Below are 20,216 nucleotides of genomic sequence, written 5' to 3'. Positions count from 1 at the left end.
AAGGCAAAAGGGATATATGCCCAGGGGAAGGAAATGACACTGTTCTGAATACATCTTTTTCTATAGCTTTGGCTCTTGGAAGCATGTTAATCTTATACATATTCAAAAAATAAAATCAAAAAGCATAGGAAGGGGAAAAGAAAACCTACAATTGAAAGCAAACTGAAAACAAATCAGCTGCATTTCAGATGAGCATGATAACCACACTACAAGGGGAGGAAAGGAACCAATCCCAGTACCTTATGAACACAGCATTGAGTACACAGCCCGAGTCTTGCTTGGGTGACATCTGGGAGGCAGAGGAGAGGGAGGAATTCCCTCCCTGATTCCCTGATTTCATTAGGTTTGTTTTTGTATTGTTGAGGGTAAAGCAATTCTGTAATAATTTCAGATGCATTATACAATTAAGCAAAGGAGAGAATGTGATGTTGTTGGAAGCCAGAATTTTTACAAAGGAAGAAGGGACACACAAATATGAAATGGGGGAAGGCAAGAAAGAACCATGTGGACAAGGACTGGATTTGAAGGTATTAATGTGAACTCATGATTTCAAAATACATATGTGTATGTGTGTACATACAAGTATATGCAAGCATGCATATGAGTGTCATGTGTATTCATATGTGTATATACATGTATCCATTTCCTAGCTCTACGTATGCCTTTCCTAGAAGCTAAGACATCCTAGAAAGGAGGAGCACACTTAGGGCCCTAACTAACTAATGACTCCCATGAAAAGGAGCCAGGGCTCCTCAGAGAACTGACTGGGAAATGACTGGGCCAGGGCTCCTCAGAGAACTGACTGGGAAATGACTGGGCCAGGGCAGGGAAGCTAGAAGCTGAAGCAAGAAGATCTTGTGCCAGAAAGTTTTTTAAAAAATCACTCAAAAAACGATGGGGTATGTCACAAGGACACAGCAGCCAACTTGAAAGGCTTTACACTGGCCAACTCTGGTATAATTTGAGCACCAAAGTAATTTTAGTAATGAAGCCATTGATAAAAACAGGAATCTGTGGTACATTGAATGATGGCATACAGAAAGATGTCCACCATCCTTATCCCCGAAACCTGATCATTCCTGGTCTTACACAGCAGAAATGATTTTGTAGACATGATTACATCAAGGATCTTGAGGTCTTTATCCTGGATCAGACAGGTGGGCTGAATGTAATAACAAGATCTCCTTAGAAGAGGGAGAAAGGAGGGTCAGAGTCAGAGAAAGAGATGTGTCAACAAAAGCAAAGGCCAGTGGGGAGCCTGGGTGGCTCAGTCAGGTTAAGTGTCTGACTCTTGGTTTCGGCTCAGGTCATGATCTCAGGGTTGGAGATCGAGCCCCGCGTCAGGCTCTGCACCGGGCCTAGAGCCTGCTTAAGATTCTCTCTAGGAAAAAAAAAAATGTAGACGTCAGAGAGAGTGCTACACTGCCATCCTTGAAGATGGAAGAAGGAGCCATAAGCCAAGGAATACAGGCAGCCCCTGGAGGCCGGAAAAGGCAAGGAAAAAGAATTTTCCCTTACTGCTTCCAAAAGGAACACAGGTATGCTAACATCTTGATTTTAACCTTATAGACCCGTTTTGTATTTCAGACCTACAAAACCCTAACATAATAAATCTGTGTTGTTTTAAGCCACTTAAGTTTTGATGATTTGTTACAGAAGCGATAGGAAACTAATACAGAATACAAGTCCATACCAGTGATTAATAGATATGCTAATTCATATTAGTTACTTTGCAAAAAAACAAAAAAATGCTTATATTTGCCAAGCTCTATAAATACTTTTTAACCTATCTATGAAAAGTATTTTTATATTTATGTAACCTTTTTAATTCAATAAAACATACATAAAGGTATACTAATCCTAGGCTTATGGCTCAGTTAACTTTCACAAGATGAACAGACTCATGTTAACTAGCACCTGGATCAAAACGAGACTTTACCAGACATTATAAAACCCCCTTGTGGTTCCTTCCAGTCACCACCTGCCCCAGGAATAACCACTATCCTAACTTGTAATAGACAAACCTGTTTTTAAATTTAATGCAACTGTACTATGATATTTTGTATTTGCCATCTTTGTCTCATTATTAATGTTGTGAGATTTATCCATGTTCTTAATTATAACTATAAATCATTTTCTTTGCTACATAGTACTCCGTCATGGGACTAAACCATAATTTATCTATCAGACTGTTGATGATGGACATTTGGATAGTTTCCTGTTTGGAGTTACGAGCATCCTTCTATATGTATTTTAGTGAACATATGCTCACATTTCTATTGAATGTATATTTAGAGGTGAAATTGCTGACTCATGGTATATACTATATTCAGCTTCAATAGCTACTACCTGTTTTCCAAAATATCTGTACCAATTTACATTCCCACGCTCTACATCCTCACCAACTCTTAATTAAAAAATCTGGTTTAATTAAAGGTAAATTACTCAATATTTATTAGCCTCCAAGGCTTTAGCTTAAAACTTTACAAAAGGGCAGGATTTCATTTTTTTAAAAAAGGCGGGGGGGATTATGACTTAGCTTAGTTTTTTAGTTAAAGAAACTGAAATATATTTTAGGTGACTTAACTATATTATTGCCAGAATTTTCTAATAAAGAATCACCTTTATTTTTCCCTTTGCTATTAGTAACATTTTTTTGAAACCACCATGAATGGGAACAAATTCTTTATACAATCCAAATCATTGTGTATTTCTGACTACTCTGTAGGCCACACTGTTGATTTCCAACTCTGAGGAACTAAGTGGTCTAAACTCTGGAAAGAATCTGAGTTAAGCAATTGTGCTCATCAAGAATTAAATGCATGTAATCACTTCCATATACTAAAGTATTGATCAGCAGCCTTGAACACAATTTGTGCTAATATTTCAAACAATGTTATGCTCCTTGCAGTGCTGGATCTTCAATTTCATGTATTCCAGTCATGCTCAAGAAGAGATAATTAGAAGATTTCCCATGGGTTATAGCATTAGAAAGTATTTTTTTTTTTTATGAAGCCCATGAGTTGCAATGGTACCTTTCCTATCATAATATGGGCTCTAATTATTATGATGGCATTTCATGTTTTGTAAATAAACTAATTAAATGCCTACATATATGTAAGTACAGATACTTGTAAATACTGGATCTTAACATATTCTCCATGAGATTACTGTTCACTGGGATAAAGAATCAATAAGCAACACTGGAGCAAGTATGAGCTCAATGAAAGACTCAGAAATCATTGCTGAGAAAGTGACCATCACAGAGTTTCTGGTAATAATGGGTATGATTATTTGGATTAACCCTCTCACTGAAAACAGTGCAAGATGCCAGGTAAAATATAAAAAAAACAAAATCTTAAAAGTATTTGAGATCTGAAAAAGACAGCAGGGGAACTTTCAGACCAATCTCCTGAATGAAAGCCTTAACTAGTGAGTGGAGTAGACCACGTGAGCACAGAGCTGATAGTGCTGCGGAGGTAACGACCAGGAACACAGGTGCACGCTCCGCGGGAGCCACCAGGGCCAGGCAGAAAGGTGTGAGTCCAGGACCTCCCAGCCTATGCAGTTTTGTATCGTCTCCTACCCTGAGCTGGGCACTGAGAAGGGGGTGGGGGATTACACTCTCGGAGTAAGAGAGAAATCATTCTAGTGATATAGTGATCGAGTCACCAAGCCCTCCACACACAATCACACTCCTGGGAACTGCTGAGGAGGCTGCCCTGGGAAGTTAGGATCTCAGACCTATAGTCTATTTTATTTTTTTTTTTTTTAAAGATTTTATTTATTTATTTGAGACAGAGAGAATGAGAGAGACAGAGAGCACATGAGAGGGGTGAGGGTCAGAGGGAGAAGCAGGCTCCCCGCTGAACAGGGAGCCCGATGCGGGACTCGATCCAGGGACTCCAGGATCATGACCTGAGCCGAAAGCAGTCGCTTAACCAACTGAGCCACCCAGGCACCCTATAGTCTATTTTACTTAAAGGTCTGTATTTTACTTAAAGAGAGCTGCTTTTTAAGTTCAGCTTTTAATAAGTTAATATGCATAATGTAAATTTTAGGGTAAGCAGTAAAAAAAAGAGGGAGTACCTAAATACTAACATTCTACAGAGAAAATTTAATGAAAAAAAAAAAGTAAGTCATTAGGAAGAAAGATAAATTGGAGGTGAGAAAAGAGAAAATATGTATGACAAAGTCTGAAAGAAGATGGTACAATGAAGCCCAATATACTAACAATTACAGTCAATGTAAATGGAGTACATGCTCCATGTTAAATAAAGTTAAATACTGGGAAAATTCGAATTTTTAAAAATGCTATACAATATTTACATGACACAGATCTAAAATATAAGGAAAGAGCTGTTGGAAGGAAAAAAATGAAAGAGCTATATCAGCAAATATAAAGCAAAAGAATGTATGTGTGATTATATTAAACGAGACAGAAGAGGCCTTAAGGCAAAAAGCATAACTGGAAATCAAGGTCACTTCACAATGAAACAAAGGTCAATTTCATAAAATGACACAAGAATTTTAAATTTTCATGCACCTAATAACATGGCCTCAAAATACATAAAATAAAAACAATTACATAAGGAGAAATAAATTCATAATGGCCTTAAAGGAGACTTATACACACCTCTCTCTGTAAGTTATAGAAAAATGACACAGAAGTCAAAATCAAAATCACAGAAATACCTTGACGGGCATTTCATAAACAAATATTCTCGAACAGCCAATAAACATTTGAAAAATAATTCAGCCTCATTAGTAGTCTTGATCCTACCATTTAAAACTATGGTGAAATATCACTATATATTCATTCATTAAAAGCCTGAAATAACAGGAGTTGAGAAGGATGTGGGGATCAGGTACTGCACTGCTGGTGTGAATATAAACTAACACCACCTCTTGGAAAACACTATGGCATTTTCTAGACAAAATGAGTTTTTAAATATTCTATAACCACTAATTCCATTTCTGAGTATGTATCCTAGAAATACTGCATGCTTACGTGGTGCAAAATACAAAAACAAGAATCTCCACAGCAATATTTTGTAAATGTCAAAAACCAGAAAGAGCCTAACATGTACCAAGAAAAAAATAAGTAAATTGTGGTATCTGCATAGACTCAGATTTCAACACTGGGATACAATACACTGATGAAAAATTAAACCATAAAGATACTTAACAACACAGATATTCTACAAACACTGAGCAAAAAAAGCGAGTCACAAATGAACACGTAATATTGATACAAAGTACAAAAGCAGACAAAACCAATCTATATTGTTTAGGAATGCATACACAGGCCTACAAAGGAATACATAGAATGATTACTATGAAAGTCAGAATAGTGGCCCCTCTCTTGGGAGGAAAGGAATCATGACTGAGGGGAATTCAGGGCTATGGTCATGGTTTTTTAACCAAGTGGCAATTTCTCGAGCACTGGCTTTGCAACTATTTGTTAAACCACACACGTTTTAAGGCAATTTTAAAGAGGAGAAGGAGAAGAAAACAATCATAAATTGGTAGAAATTTTCTACCCTTAGAAAATAATTATTCCCTCTCTCTTGAAACATGTGTCCTCAGAGTCCCCAGATGCCATGTAACAAGTCAGGCCACCCTGAAGTCACTCTGCTGGAGAGACCACATAGAGGATGGAGAGAGTGCCTGAAGAGTCCCAGCTGGAGGCAGACATGTGAGTGCATGAGTCCTCAGATGATTCCAGTCCCAGGCACCACTGACTACAAGAACTTGAAAGACCCCAAGTTAGAACTGCCTTACTGAGTTCAGTCAACCCCTAGAACCACTAGAGAAAACATGAAAATGATAACTAGGGTACTCATCTTACCTGGCTTCTTTTCTTGAGGCTTTCTGTGAGTGAGAATGAAATCACATAGCCTCTCCTCCCTCCTCTAAAGTCAGCGCTCGACTCACCTAAGGATCGCTCTAAGGCAGAGCTTCTGAAATGTGTGCAATTTCGCTGCCCAGAAGACATCTGGCAATTTGTAAAGACCTTTCTGTTTGTCACTGAAGGGGGAAGGAGTAGGTGCTACCCACATCTAGTGGGTAGAGGCCAGGGACACTGCTAAACATCCTACAATGCCCAGGAGAGCCACCATAAGGAACAGTCCATCCCCAAATGCCCATAGTGCCAAGACTGAGAAACTCTGCTCTAAGAGTTTATGTGGTTGGGTACAACAAATAACCAGCAAAGAAGCAAGAAGAAGCAAGCTGGGGGTAAGGTGTGGACCAGAAGGGAAACAGAATAATGAGCATAGGCAATCCCAAAGAAGTCAACGAGGGAAGACACTTCTTATGTTCATCTTATCGGGGGGGGGGGGGGGGGCAGCTTTTCTGAATGGTTATTTCATGTGAGGAACATACATGAACCAAACATATGTAAATTAATCTCTTTACATACAGAATTACCAAGTAAACAAAAAAAATCTTTCTCACAAGCTGTCGGAACTGACCGTAGAGCAATAGTCTTTCAACAAAATAGGATACTGTATTATTGCTTCAAAAGCCGACAACGTGATCTTGATAAATTCTTCCGATGCCATCAGTCCTAGGGATATAGTTAATTATTACAGGTGTTGATTTTCATGTGCAAAATCATGATATCAAAGTACCTCAAACAAAGACGTAAACTGTCCCATGGTCTACTCACCTATAGCTCCATCTATGTTCGTTTCTCCTGAGTCTACAGATTTAATATGACTCTGTAAAATATAAAAATTAATAAGTGAAGATTTCAAAATAACTCTGAAAGAAAATATAGATAATGTTTTCCCCAAAACAGCACCTATCCTTCTTACTGAAATAATTCCTGGAAGGTATTACATACCATATACAATTTAGTAAACTCTATAATCGTAGTCTTAAAATATGATCATATGAAATAATATATATATATTATAAACCATAGTCATTTTTAAACATACAGATCACTATCCATGATATTTAATGTTGGAATAAATTCAATAGCAATAAAAGCACGGAAAGATCAACCTATAAAAGTGAGGAAAATCCAATTAATACATAACCATTTCCAATATGCTACACTTACTCACTCGCTACCTTGGATGTTAGTAATCAGGTGAAACAATCCTCTCAAAGGAAGGTCAAGCCTTATCTACCCTGAGTGCACATTGCATCGAGATGCAGTAGTTCAAGGACTGCCTTCAAAGTTCACCACTGTTGTTAGTCCCTCTTATATATGTCCTACCCCAACCCCAACCCCAGCCCCATCCGTGCAGGATGACCCCCAACTCTGTTCTAGAGGCAGGCCTACGCAGCTCGGCTATGAGCTCCCTGCATGAGTTTCCCAGTCCCCAGCTGAACGCACCACACAGAAGAGGTACTCTGTGAACACGATCTGAATGAAACAGTAATAATAAGCAGCGTGGCCATGTTGGTGATGTGCGGAAACACTGCAACAGAGTTCTGGCCCCCAGCTCATAAAAGAATACATATATAATATTTTATATATAATAACAAATAGCAAATAAAGTATAAAATTACCCTGGAATAGAAAAAACAAATAAGCAATCAGTCTGGAGGGAAAATGAGTCTACTTGGTCCAATGGTTCTTCTCAAAATACTTGGTAAAGTTATTTACTAAAATACTAAAGTATAGTAACAACTATATATAACAATATAAAAGAACATATGTGTAGGCTTTTGTGCTATAAAAAAATAAAGAAAAATAAAGAAAATCCTTAAACTCATATTTGAGTTAAGAACTAAGACATTTCAGGGGCACCTAGGTCAGTCAGTCAGTTGAGCATCCAACTCTTGATCTCAGGGTTGTGAGTTCAAGCCCTATGCTGGGCTCCATGCTATACTTAAAAAAAAAAAAAAAAAAAAAGAACTAAGACATTCCCAATTCTTTGCATGAGCTTCCTCACCCCATGTCATGTTTTTGGAGATAACCACTGTCATGAATTTATCATTTCCTTGGCATTTTTTAATAGTTTTACTAGACTTGTGTCCCTAAATTGTATACTGTTTGTGTATTTTTGAACTTCACTGAAATGGTATCAAACTGTACACAGTTTATACAAATAGGACAGTATATAGCCATTAAAATGTGGGGAAAAAAGAAATTTTTAAGGTTATGGGAAAATACTTATGAGTCAAAATTAAATAGAAAAAAATTGGGGTGGCTGGGTGGCTCAGTCAGTTAAGCATCTGACCCGGTTCTGGCTCAGGTCATGATCTCAGGGTTTTGAGATCAAGCCCGGCATGGGGCTTCCCACACTCAGCAGGGAGTTTACCTCCCCTCTCCCTCTGCCCCTCCCCCTGCTTGCTCTCTCTCACTCTAATAAAATAAAATCTTTAAAAAAGTTAAATAGAAAAAAGAATACAAATCTATATACACACAGCATAATCTCAACCACATGTATCAGTGTAGGTCATATATATATATATGTTACACATACAGTTTTCTACACACAGATGCATATATATGAATTGAAAACACTCTAAGTAAACAACAATATGTTAACAATGGGATTGTTTCTGAGAGTGGTGAAGTTATGGGTGCTTTCTCCTTCAAATCTCACTATAATTTTCTACATTTTCTTGAATAAGCATATATTTTATAATTTAAATAAGCACAAATTGCCTTTAAGACAAAATCTCAAAGACATATGCTCTTTGAAAGCTGAACATATGAGACACTTTAAATTTTTTTCAGTCTATGACTACAAAAACAAAAAAAGATTAAAAAAGAAATAACCATAATAAATAATAAAATAAAATTTTAAAAAGGTAAGGTAAGCCTGTCATGCTAATTTGGCTGTAATAGTTTCACAAAATTCCAAACTGGGCACGTAACTTTTGTCGAGTACATACGGATTTGATGTTGAATAAAATATTCAAAGAAAGACGTCTTTTGACTTAAATAAATCTATTTAAAGATCTGCGGATTACTAAGTAAAGAAAGAAGGCACAGCACAGTGTTTATACTATGATCTCTCCTGTGTATATATTTTTAAATATAGATCATACACAAACACAGATGAGGACAAAAATTCTGGAGGAAGAAATCAAAGGAAAGCACTAACAGAGGTGCTGGCCTGGGAGGTGGGCTTTCATGCTTCATTTTCTGCCCTTCTGCACTGTTGGAATTTTCTAGCCATATATGTGTACTAATTTTTTTTTCTTTTTTGGGGGTGCCTGGGTGGCTCAGTCATTAAGCATCTGCCTTTGGCTCGGGTCATGATCCCAAGGTCCTGGGATCGAGCCCCACTTCAGGCTCCCTGCTCAGCGGGAAGCCTGCTTCTCCCTCTCCCACCCACCCCCCACCCCCCACCCCCCGCTTGTGTTCCCTCTCTCGCTGTGTCTCTCTCAAATAAATAAATAAAATCTTAAAAAAATTTTTTTTCCTTTTTTAATGTCATGAAGGATTATCTAGATAGTGAAATTATGGGCTTCTTTTAACTTATTTTCTTCCTTATACTTCCTGTTTAATTAAAAAAAATCCCTCCTGAATGTTTCATTGATTTACCAATTTTAATGTCTTTTGATACATTTCTTCTTCTAGTAAGCATGAAGGTGTATAAATTAGGAAAATAAGCTAGATGTACCAGTGCGCAGAGAGAGGGCTCACTTGAGATAAGCAGTCATGAATTTAAAGTGAAACCAGTTACAAAAAAATAAAGAAAAAGAAAAAAAAAATTAAGTGAGGCCAGTTATTTCATTGAGTTTTTCTCTAGCCATATTTAGCCCCTCAAAGCAGGAGGTAGAAAATTACATTGAGCCAGAATTAGGGTTTGCCAGAGGACAACACTGGAGGAAGAAAGCAAAGGGAGTTACAGGTTTGTGTAAGGCAATAATGGGGGCTGAACAAGGGACTCGAAGCTGAGTGAAGAGAAAAGTGAAGTCGTTGGCCCTTGAGAGGGCAGGATGGTGAGCAGAAAGTGCTAAGACCAATTTAAGTCCAGAGGAATCAAAGGGCTGCTGGACATGGGGAGCAGAGGAAGTGAGGTGAAGATCAATGGTGGTGGCCAGACAGCAAGGCGCTGGAAAGGTCATGGGTGCAGACAGCTGAGAGAGGGAAGACAAGCTCCTGAGGGAAGAGGTGCTGGAGAGGCTGAGAGGTCAAGGTGTTGGAAGGATGGTCCATAGTGAAGTCTGGCTTTCCAAGAACGTGGACAGATGCAGCACAGAGACATTAGCAGTGAGCTCAGTGCTGGAAGGTTCCGAGGAATGAGGGGCAAGGATCCAGGAATCTGTATGAGCACGGCACAGAGCCTAACACAGGCCACCTTCTGACGGCACAAGCTTCAAAGCTGGGAGTTTTAGCAGAGAAGCAGAAAGGAGGGACACCTGCCCCACAGCCAGGCTCCCTGGGTGGAGGAGTAGGGGGCAGAAAATGGCACCATCTAGAAGGAAAAGCTGCACCTCCAGGGCAGACTGGTGCTCTGCAATATCATTCAGTACTTCAAAGAAGCTGGGAATGAGCTCCTGCAGCAAACTATGTATATGATTTAACTCATGGTTCATAAAAAGGGGGGGGGGGACCTCATAATAGGAACACCTGTGTGGCAGTGAACAAGTACATAGTATCATATTTTTAAAAATGTAAGATACACTCTCTCTGTTGTATCTACTGCAACTGAAGTCAACACTTTAAAAATCCGCAGAAGGCAGGGAGTAGGTCTCTTTTCAAATAATTATCTCAATACCCAGGGTAAGTAAAGATTTACTAATAATGGAAATTATAATTATACTTTTGTATAAAAATCTATCAGAATCATTTTAGCATTTCTTGCATTTGAAAATTAGAATTGTGAGGTCTTTTTTTTTGTAGAAAACTGTAGCCACCACACTGCCATTATTGCACTTTTATAAACTAACAAGGCCAGGACTTCAGAAGAAAACCACAACAAAATCCTTTTCCTCAGCTCATTAATCAAGAGCATTTTCAAAAGGACGCAAGAAACACAGTGAACATTAGGTTAATACACATCATGAGTTCCCAAGCGTATTTCCTTAATGTCACTGCTTCCTATTTCCCAGCCCAATTCAATGGAGGCCCCACAGAACTATGGTATTCACCACAGGATTTCCCCATAGCACTTCCCCAGAGGCTCACACTATCCCTAGATACTTTTTTTTTTTTTTTAAACTGGAGAGAGAGATGGGTATGATGACACACTGCTTCTGTTAATCAGAAGGGAAAATAGTAATTATCAGCTATGTAGTCCTCTTTTGCCTGGACCCTTTCAAAGCTTAAAAGTGCCCCGCTAAAGTGTTTCCAAATACTCGCCTCTTTAAAACATAAGACGACGAAAACTTCATTTCAGTTGGGAAAAATATGTTTACAAAATGTTAATTCCTATACTCATGTGTCCATATGTAAGAAGTATCCCGAATTTTTCTACCAAAAAAATAAAAGAGGTCTATGGGTCAAATAGGCAAACCATGCCCGGTGCCAGCATGAGGAGTGAGACCAACAGGAAGCACACAATTCCACTGCCCCCCTCCAGCCCGGCTCCTTCAAGACCCTTCTCACGAGTGGCCACCGCACCAGCCTGACTGCTGTCTCCATAACTGTGGAAGGCAGCTCAGCAGCTCCTGGAGAGCTGCTTTACAGGAAGCCCCAAAGCTCTGGACAGCAACTTGCTGCCACTAGATACAGCTACTAAAGATGAACCACACCGGAATACCTCAAATTAAGGCACATTAAGCTATTCTACCAGATATATTTCAAAAAATACGAAAAAGGGTATTTATCTCCAGATAGAACAATAAGGCTTTCAAAACACAGTACCAAATACATACACAAGAATGACCTGCCCCCTCAGGCTACCAGGACAGAAGGTGTCCTGTGCTCTGGACAGTTTCTACAGGACTGCTCTACAGAACACATATAGCTGTGCAGCCCCCTTCTCTCCTCACAACAAACCAAAACAAAACCAACAGACAAAACCTCTCAAATAAGTTCAGGAAACCCTTGCCAAAGCAAAATTTAAAAGAATTATTTCAGAGGCTTTAATATGCTAATCTGTACTGTGAATTTCTATGAAGCTAGAGGATGTTGGATGAGTTGACTTCGCCTGGTGGCATCAGTAGGGCACTGTGACTTCAATAACACCTTTGGCACCTTCTAGATAGATTATGGATCAATTCACAGAAGTAACAACCCTCAACAGTTCATAATATATGCACAAGAGCTCTGTAGATAACTAAATCCAAGTCCTTCGTTTTAGTCAATACCTCTTTCCCTTTACTAGTTTTTCATCAAAGCCATCAACACTGAGTATAAGAACAATGAACACACACAGCTAAGGCAAATAACAGATGTGATGAGGAAAATAATGAAAAAATTCTGGGATTGGCCATGATCCAAACTAGGAAAACAGCCTGAAGAAAGCCCAAAGATCTTTTCCATTTTATTTGCCTAAACTCCCTCTACCTGAGTGGCATTATCTAGGGAAAAAAAAACTGCTAAAGATTTTCCAATATCCTAATTATCTCTCAACCAGGCAAGTTATTTTCCATTCCCTAAAAGGGCCTATATTAAGAAGACCCTACAGACTACCTCCCAACCCACAGAGTTCACCCATTCTTGTCCATAAAGACTTTTAGTTGAGACATTTGCTGGTTCCTTGAAAACTTAAACTGTACTCAGTTAATATAGGCAGAGAAAAGTACTCCACAGGAGAAAAAAAAAAACAAGGGAACAAACAAGGACAATTATCCGCATCCCCAATAAACACTGTGCCAAAAGATTCCAAGATGGCTACAGGGAAAAACTACCATTTCCAGGCAACGATAGTTCAATGCAGTGGGATCAGAGAATTCGGTCATGCCAAAATGCCAAAATGATACCTATATAGTACTTAAAAACAGATTAAAAAGCAAATTAAAGAAGGTAGCAAGTGAAAATTCTAATAATCTGCAAATCCATGAATGCACAAAAACAAAATTACATACTCTGCAGAATTTGGGATTCAAGGCACTTAGGATGATAAAGATTTGAAATTAGGTACAAAAGGACCCTAACTGCATTGCTTGAACACACTTCTTAAAAAATCAGTGACCTCCACTCAACATTTGTACTTCAAAACTTCACATTTTACTCTATGATGAACCTTCTAGAAAACTATACTCTCACCTGTGGAGGACAGTCATTTTTTTGTATACCAAACTTACGATAACATGGAGATATTTACTACGTTTTAACTAGAAACCTCTATGTCCTTTTGAAAATCTCAGTTGAGTGTTTGTTATTAATATCAAAGTAAGACTGGAGATGCCATGTGACAAATGTCCCAGCTTCCTCTTTATGTAGCTCCCCATTTTATCAATGATAGATATTATAACTATTCCAGGCTAGGAAAAAAGATAACAGAATTCATGAGCCACAACCTGAACAAAAAGACGATTTTTTGCAAGCAAAAATGAAGTGAAAGGACAATGATTTGCTTTTCATTTTTACTCATCTCCTCAAAATTAAAGAAAAAGTTAAATTGAGCTTAACTTAGAGAAATGCCACCATAAAAAGAGACACTGCATGTAACTGGACAACATAAGCTAAAGTAAATAATGAAGATAATATAGTCACAGCATTCCATTCTCACCAGGTTGATCATTTTAAATTTTTTCATGATGTTTAATACCAAAATCTATGAAAGTGTTTTCTATGGACTTATTTACCCTACTTGGGCAGTATCTGAACAAAATACATCAGGAGAGAATGTATTTTTCTCCAAATGTCAAATTTTATTACAGTCAACAGATAAAAATATAAAAAGGTCACATTCCTAGAGACAAATAAATACCACAAAGATTTTAATATTACTTCATTCTGACACCAAATTCCACAGACAGTAGAGACAGCCACATTTTTATTAGGAACGTGAAAAATTCAGTGTTACTCACAAGTATAGTTCCATAACTGAAAAGGAATTCTTCTGTTACAACTTGAGGTCGAAATACCTGTGTGATGAGAGTTTCCACAGATTAAATCCTGAAAGCCACGTATGAGAAAACAAAAAGAAAATGTTTTGTCTGAATTGATGTCTCTAAGATTCAGTTTACCAAGAAGGGAGTCACCTTTACATTATTGTTTTGCTAATAAGATAGTACCTGAGAAGTTACCAGGTGAAGCACTATAGGCATCAGGGGTAGACACATCTTCAGCTGCTTCGCTTGGACTGTTGATGGGTGTTTACGACCAGAAACATTGGCCAAGGCGTTAAGAATGTCACCTGCAAAGCACATCCCAGAGCACACACAACAGTTACAGACCACAAATACTTAGGGACCACTAGTCACTGCTTGAACACTCATGGGGCTGCTGCGGTAATTACTCTCCAAATAAAAGAAGTGGGTAGGGGCTGTGTTATTTTATTCAGAAATACTGAGATTATACTAGAAAGCTGTGGCCTCTGGGGACAGAATGGATATAAGCTTGATCTTTCGTCTAGCAATTTTAAATAGAGTTTATAGTAATGGTTTTCGATATGATTGTTCTTCCTTTTTCTTTTCTTTCTTTTTTCTTTTCTTTTTTTTTTTTTTTTTTGGTCTTTTCCAAATTTTAACCACGAGCCCTTTTCACACTTCTGTAAACAGGAAAATGTTATTTAAAAAATTAAAAGTGAGTGGCTCAGTCGGTTAAGCATCCAACTCTCGATTTCAGCTCAGGTCTTGATCTCAGGGTCATGAGTTCAAGACCCACGTTGGGCTCCACGCCCAGCCTACTTAAAAAATATATAAGTGATCAGATTACAGATTGCAATTTTTAAATAATAGGATGGAAGAAAAAAAAAGATCAATTCCTAAAACTTCCCATTAGATGATAAGTCCAGTCATAAATAAAACTTGTGCTGTGGACATCTGAATCTTAGCAGCACATCCTAAAACAAGATGAGTCTGGCACTAAGAAACTCAACTACCAATTGACCAGACTGTAGTCTGCAGGTTGAAATTTTACAAAAGGTTACAATCCAAAAAGAAATTTGAAATGTTCTATTTTCAGTCATTAACAGGCAAAAAAAACCTCTGAAAGTATTAGTAAGGAGCAAAAAGATACTGTCAATCAGCCATGAAGATATTTTCATTATTCTGATTTAATACTCTAACATTCTAAGTATACTTTACCATAAGAGATTGGATCAAATTTAACATTTTAAACCTTTCTGGTTTACAGCTACACCTGCTGGAAAAGCATGGAATGGGATTTAAACAAAATGTACGCATTCCTTATTTTAGTTTCTCCAAATAACAATGAAATAAGAGATTAGCTGGAATAGACATCTTTTACAAATCATTATTAGATATTTGTATTTAAATTTTTCAAACTCAAGAAATTTCTGAACTTTGAACTTCAATATCAAAATTCTTTAATATCTAAATGCTAATACCCAGGCATTTTTAAATTCTTTTAACAGTAAATAAATGTGTGGCTGTAACCTGAAGGAAAATTTTTCTTCTTCAGAATTAGGCAGAGAAAAATCTTGGGAAAGTCACCTAAAATATAAAGCCTAAGTTCAATTTTAAGCTCTTAAGGTGCTTTCCTTGTGTTTATTTTCCAAAATTGCCCGTTCACCACAGATAACACCTCAGTGTGACCTTTAGCCTGCTCGTTGCCTCAGTCATATCACTGATGCAAAATAACTGTAAAAACAGATAAAGCAAATCTTGAATTGAAATCTTGAAACTACACAATCAAGAAAAGGTGTAACCGCGCTCGCCTGTGATAAGCAAGAGGCAAGAATAAAAGAGGCGAAGCCTAAAAGCCCAGGCGCAGAAAGGCAATCAGCAAGGGGCGTACAGATGAGCTTCCAATTTACCCAGGATCCGTGGCAGTTCCTGCACGATATGACGGATGAGAAGGTCCAGGCATTTGGACAGGTATTCATTGCTGCTTTGCTGCTCCTTGCCTGGAGTGGTCTTTCTGCTGTCTCTCTCGATGTGCATCACCAGTCTACATATAGGAAAGTGCAAAAGATTACCTCTCATGATAAAACAGTTGATAGCATCTGTCTGAAAATGCCGCCAAGGCAAGTGTTTCCAGGGGGGCACAGTCCCAATCATGCTGACATTTGGATTTGTAGCAATTTGTCAGGCACAGTCTAGTTTTGCCTTAGAAAAATCTAAATGTTTATGCAGTAAGAAAATAAGGCAACTTTGAATGTATCTGCCAATGTATTACAAAATAATGCCCTGATTTCATTTGGCCTTGGCTCATGAAAAGAAACCACATTCTTTAGATGACAGATGAAAGGCAGAAAAAGGCATCTGGGCAGAAGAGCGCTCTTGGAGTTTCAAAGATTCAAAGTAGAACCACAAATTGTCTGCACTTCTGTTGGTCATCAGTACTAAACTTGCTTGGAACCTCAGGCAAGTCACATGAATTCCGGCTCCTTCAGTAAATTGTGTACATAAATCCAAAGAAAAAGTTTCATTTCAACACTGGGCGATACAGATAGCAGACACTATATCAAAACATCTGGATTTCACATGTCCCTTTGTCCCCTAGTTTTATGATCTCTGCCCTTTCACGAACATATGACTTCTTTAACCCACTGACATTCAATACATCAATCTCTGACCAACTGTGCCCAGCCCAGACCCAAGGAACATACTGACCATCACTCCAGATACTGAGAGTGTGGTTGAAAACTTTTAGGCTCACGTTTCATCCCCTTTGCTGAACCCACCAGGCACCTTCCCAAATGCCCATTTCTCTTGATTCTTTTTTTTTTTTAAAGATTTTATTTATTTATTTGAGAGAGAGAGAGAGAATGAGAGAGAGAGAGCATGAGGGGGGAGGGTCAGAGGGAGAAGCAGACTCCCCACCGAGCAGGGAGCCCGATGTGGGACTCGATCCCGGGACTCCAGGATCATGACCCGAGCCAAAGGCAGTCGATTAACCAACTGAGCCACCCAGGCGCCCTTCTCTTGATTCTTGAAAGGGCAGTGAGTTCACTGATTCCGTCACATGAAAGCCCCTTTATATCTCCCATGCCATCATCCCTCATCATTCCTCTTCTCAGCTCCCTTGTTCTCACTCATATCACCCAACTTCTACTTCGAACCAACTCCTACTGTCAGCGGGAAAGAGGTGGTTTTGTACATAACACAGAAATACATAAAGTATACTGAAATCATAATGCTTAGCATTCATGTGGCTCTCTTCATAGATCTGGTCATGCTTTTTGCGGTTTTTGCTTACTATTACTTGGAGCTCTACATGAACACATGCGGACAACACCGAATCAAAAGTCTGTTTCCATCAGCCAGTTAGTATCCTTTGTTTGAGTCACTGATTACAGCACTGGCCACACTCTAACAAATACATGGCATTCGTCAAAATGCAGGGGAAATACTCATGAATCAGCAGAAATGTATCAATACTACTTAAAGAATTCACAGGACAAAACTTCTTGATGATGAGTAAACCACAGAAATAAGACCCTGAGATTTCATGATAAGTGGAATCTAAGAGCTTCAGGAGATGTGATACAATGCGTGGGGGCAGCCTGCTCTGCCAGCCAGCCTGGGCTCCCAGAACATGCAGCACCACACACCATCATTATGGCCAGGAGCTTCTGAGACAAGAGCAGCAACTTCAAGAACCTCTTGATTAGGGTGCCTGGGTGGCTCAGTTGGTTAAGCGACTGCCTTCGGCTCAGGTCATGATCCTGGAGTCCCGGGATCGAGTCCCACATCGGGCTCCCTGCTCAGCGGGGGGTCTGCTTCTCCCTCTGACCCTCTCCCCTCTCGTGCTCTCTGTCTCTCATTCTCTCTCTCAAATAAATAAATAAAATCTTTTAAAAAAAAAAAAGAACCTCTTGATTAGTTGGCACTGGTCCCTCAGCCCAATCCAAGGAGCAGGACCTGAAAATACCAAGGACGGGGAAACTTAACCTTTTCTGCTCCCCAAGAGGGGTTGCCTGACATCTCCTTGCCCAGCCCCACCATCTGCCCAACGGCTTTTCCAAAGTGAAAGAATATGGCGTCTCCTTCAAGATGAGTATTTCAAACACACCTTCTAACCATAATCTGCTCTTGATCCTACTTGCCCGTTCTTTCACTGTGACCGTTCCTCAACTTCGGGGAACCTTCTTCTCCTAGTTGAATCCATGACATTTTCTCCCAATCCATCATCCTTCTCTCTTCTTCACTTACTTCCTGATTCGATTATATCCCATCATCCATCATTTCGATACCCTTTTGTCCCCTGTCTTTTCTTTGTGCCCATCTAGCCAAATGAACTCTTTGGCTAGGTCTGCTTTCTGGATGCCTGCAGAGAAGGCTGCTGCAGCTAAACTCCACCATAAATGCGTGGCAGCAGGACTGAAATGGCCCAGAGCAGCAGCAGCAATCTGACTGTATTGGTCAATGTATGTCCAGCCTATTTTCAAATTTTTCTTCTCTTCAAACCCCCAAGGGTCCACCCTCTCATGAGACTGTGAGTGATTTTGCCTCCTGTTGTACAGAGAAAATAGAAAGCATCATGAAGGAACTCTCCTCCCTAATTCTCGACATGGACACCTACTGTGCATCCCATCCTAGCTGCCTTTCCTCCCATCACAACAGTGGACCTCTCTCTCCTTTGCTCTGTGCTTTAGATCTCATTCTCTCCCACCTTCTCAGAGCCTTCAAACTGCCAATTACTCATTTTCCCTTTTATATATTTACTTCCTCCCACTTAACAAAATAATTTTCATGTTCTTCTAGCAACTTCTTCATTGCCTCTCTAGGCCCCTTCAAATCTCTTAAAAGAGAAATCTATACCTAGCACCTCCACAGTTCCTCCTACATGTTCCTCAACCCTCCCCAGTCTGACTCACGCTCATCACTCACTTGAAGGTCACTGACAATCTCCATGCCATCAAACCCAGCGGGCACCTGTCAGCAGCGTTCAGCACTGTTGCCACCTCTTCTTGCTCCTCTATATATCATGACACCATACATTCTCAGTTTTCTTCTCCAGTTTCTTTAGTTGGTCCTTCTCTGTGTCTTTTGTTGACTCATGCTCCTAAATGCTCAAGTTTATCAAGACTCAGTTCTAGATCCACTGCTCTTTTCTTACTACCATTTGACCCAGGTGATCTCATCCCCACCAATGATTTGACTTCCACTATGTACAGAGATGTTTTCCAATTACATAGCTGCAGCCCAAACCTGGTCTCTAAGCTACAGACCTACATATTCCACTGCTGATTTGACTTCTGTTTTTGTTTGTCTCAAAGCACTTCAAAATCTACATATCCCAGATAAACATGATTATCATCCCAACAAATTTGGTGGTCTTTCAGAATATAATGTCCCATTGTAAGGCATCACTCTCTACCCTATTAATACAGGCCAGAAACCTAAGAGTCATCCTTATCACCTCCCTTTCTCTTACTTCCCATACCATGTCAATCATTAAATGCTCCCCAAACCCTTACACTTTTCCACTCCCAATTAAGTGCAAGCTTCCATACTGCCTTCTCCCGGGCAACTACAACAGCCTCCTAGCTAGTGTATGTCTTTCTACTCTGTCATTTTCACCCTTACACACCATACATCTATGTGGATCTTGTCCATCAAGTTGCTCCTGTTCTTAAAACCTTTCAAGGGAATCCCACTGTCCTTAAGTTCTTAAAACTCCCTATCATGAACTTTAAGGCCTACAGTGTCTGGCCCCCAACTGCATCTCCAGCTTTGGCTTGCTTGCTTCCCTCCGGTTACACTGTTCTTCCAGCCCCTCTCACCTTCCCCAGCAATAAGGTATTGCCTCTCTGCCTACCTGGCTCTTCTCTTCTCTCCTGGCCAGTGAGATTTTATAATGTATTTTTATACATTTTATAATGTATTTTTATACATTTTATAATGTATTTTTATACATTTTATAATGTATTTTTGATTATCTGATAATGTTTGGCATCCCAGGAAATTTAAAAATACCGTAGGGCAAGAACTATATCTGATTTTGCTTTCCACTTATGAGCAGTTCCTGGCATGAAATAAGTGCCCGATAAATACTAGCTGACTAGATACATATTGCTGTTGAAACTGCCCTAAGACAAGACTTTACCTAGTTCTCTGAAGCAATTCCTTGGTCCTTACCTTTCCCAAGGCCTTTTTCTTAATTCTACTGTTTGATGTATTTGGCATTATATTGCTGGGGAGGGAGGGAGGGAGGGAGGGAGGGAGGGAAGGAAGGAAGGAAGGAAGGAAGGAAGGAAGGAAGGAAGGAAGGA

At 39.2% G+C, this 20,216-nt stretch overlaps 1 protein-coding gene across 1 annotated transcript in view; it reads right to left on the bottom strand.

The window, feature by feature from the left end:
- ULK4 (unc-51 like kinase 4) overlaps positions 1-20,216 on the bottom strand; it is a 607,678-nt gene that overhangs the window by 401,145 nt on the left and 186,317 nt on the right. The window contains exons 23-27 of the mRNA XM_044912620.1: positions 15,813-15,946; positions 14,107-14,228; positions 13,900-13,956; positions 6,674-6,725; positions 6,477-6,571 (exon numbers count right to left, since the gene is read on the bottom strand). Of these exons, the coding sequence (XP_044768555.1) occupies positions 6,477-6,571; positions 6,674-6,725; positions 13,900-13,956; positions 14,107-14,228; positions 15,813-15,946 (460 nt within the window). The remainder of the gene's footprint in view (positions 1-6,476; positions 6,572-6,673; positions 6,726-13,899; positions 13,957-14,106; positions 14,229-15,812; positions 15,947-20,216) is intronic.

Source organism: Neomonachus schauinslandi, chromosome 1 (assembly GCF_002201575.2).
Source record: "Neomonachus schauinslandi chromosome 1, ASM220157v2, whole genome shotgun sequence".
Taxonomy (NCBI): Eukaryota; Metazoa; Chordata; class Mammalia; order Carnivora; family Phocidae; genus Neomonachus; species Neomonachus schauinslandi.
Note: the sequence above shows the minus strand (reverse complement) of the source record. Positions and strands in the feature narration are given on the sequence as shown.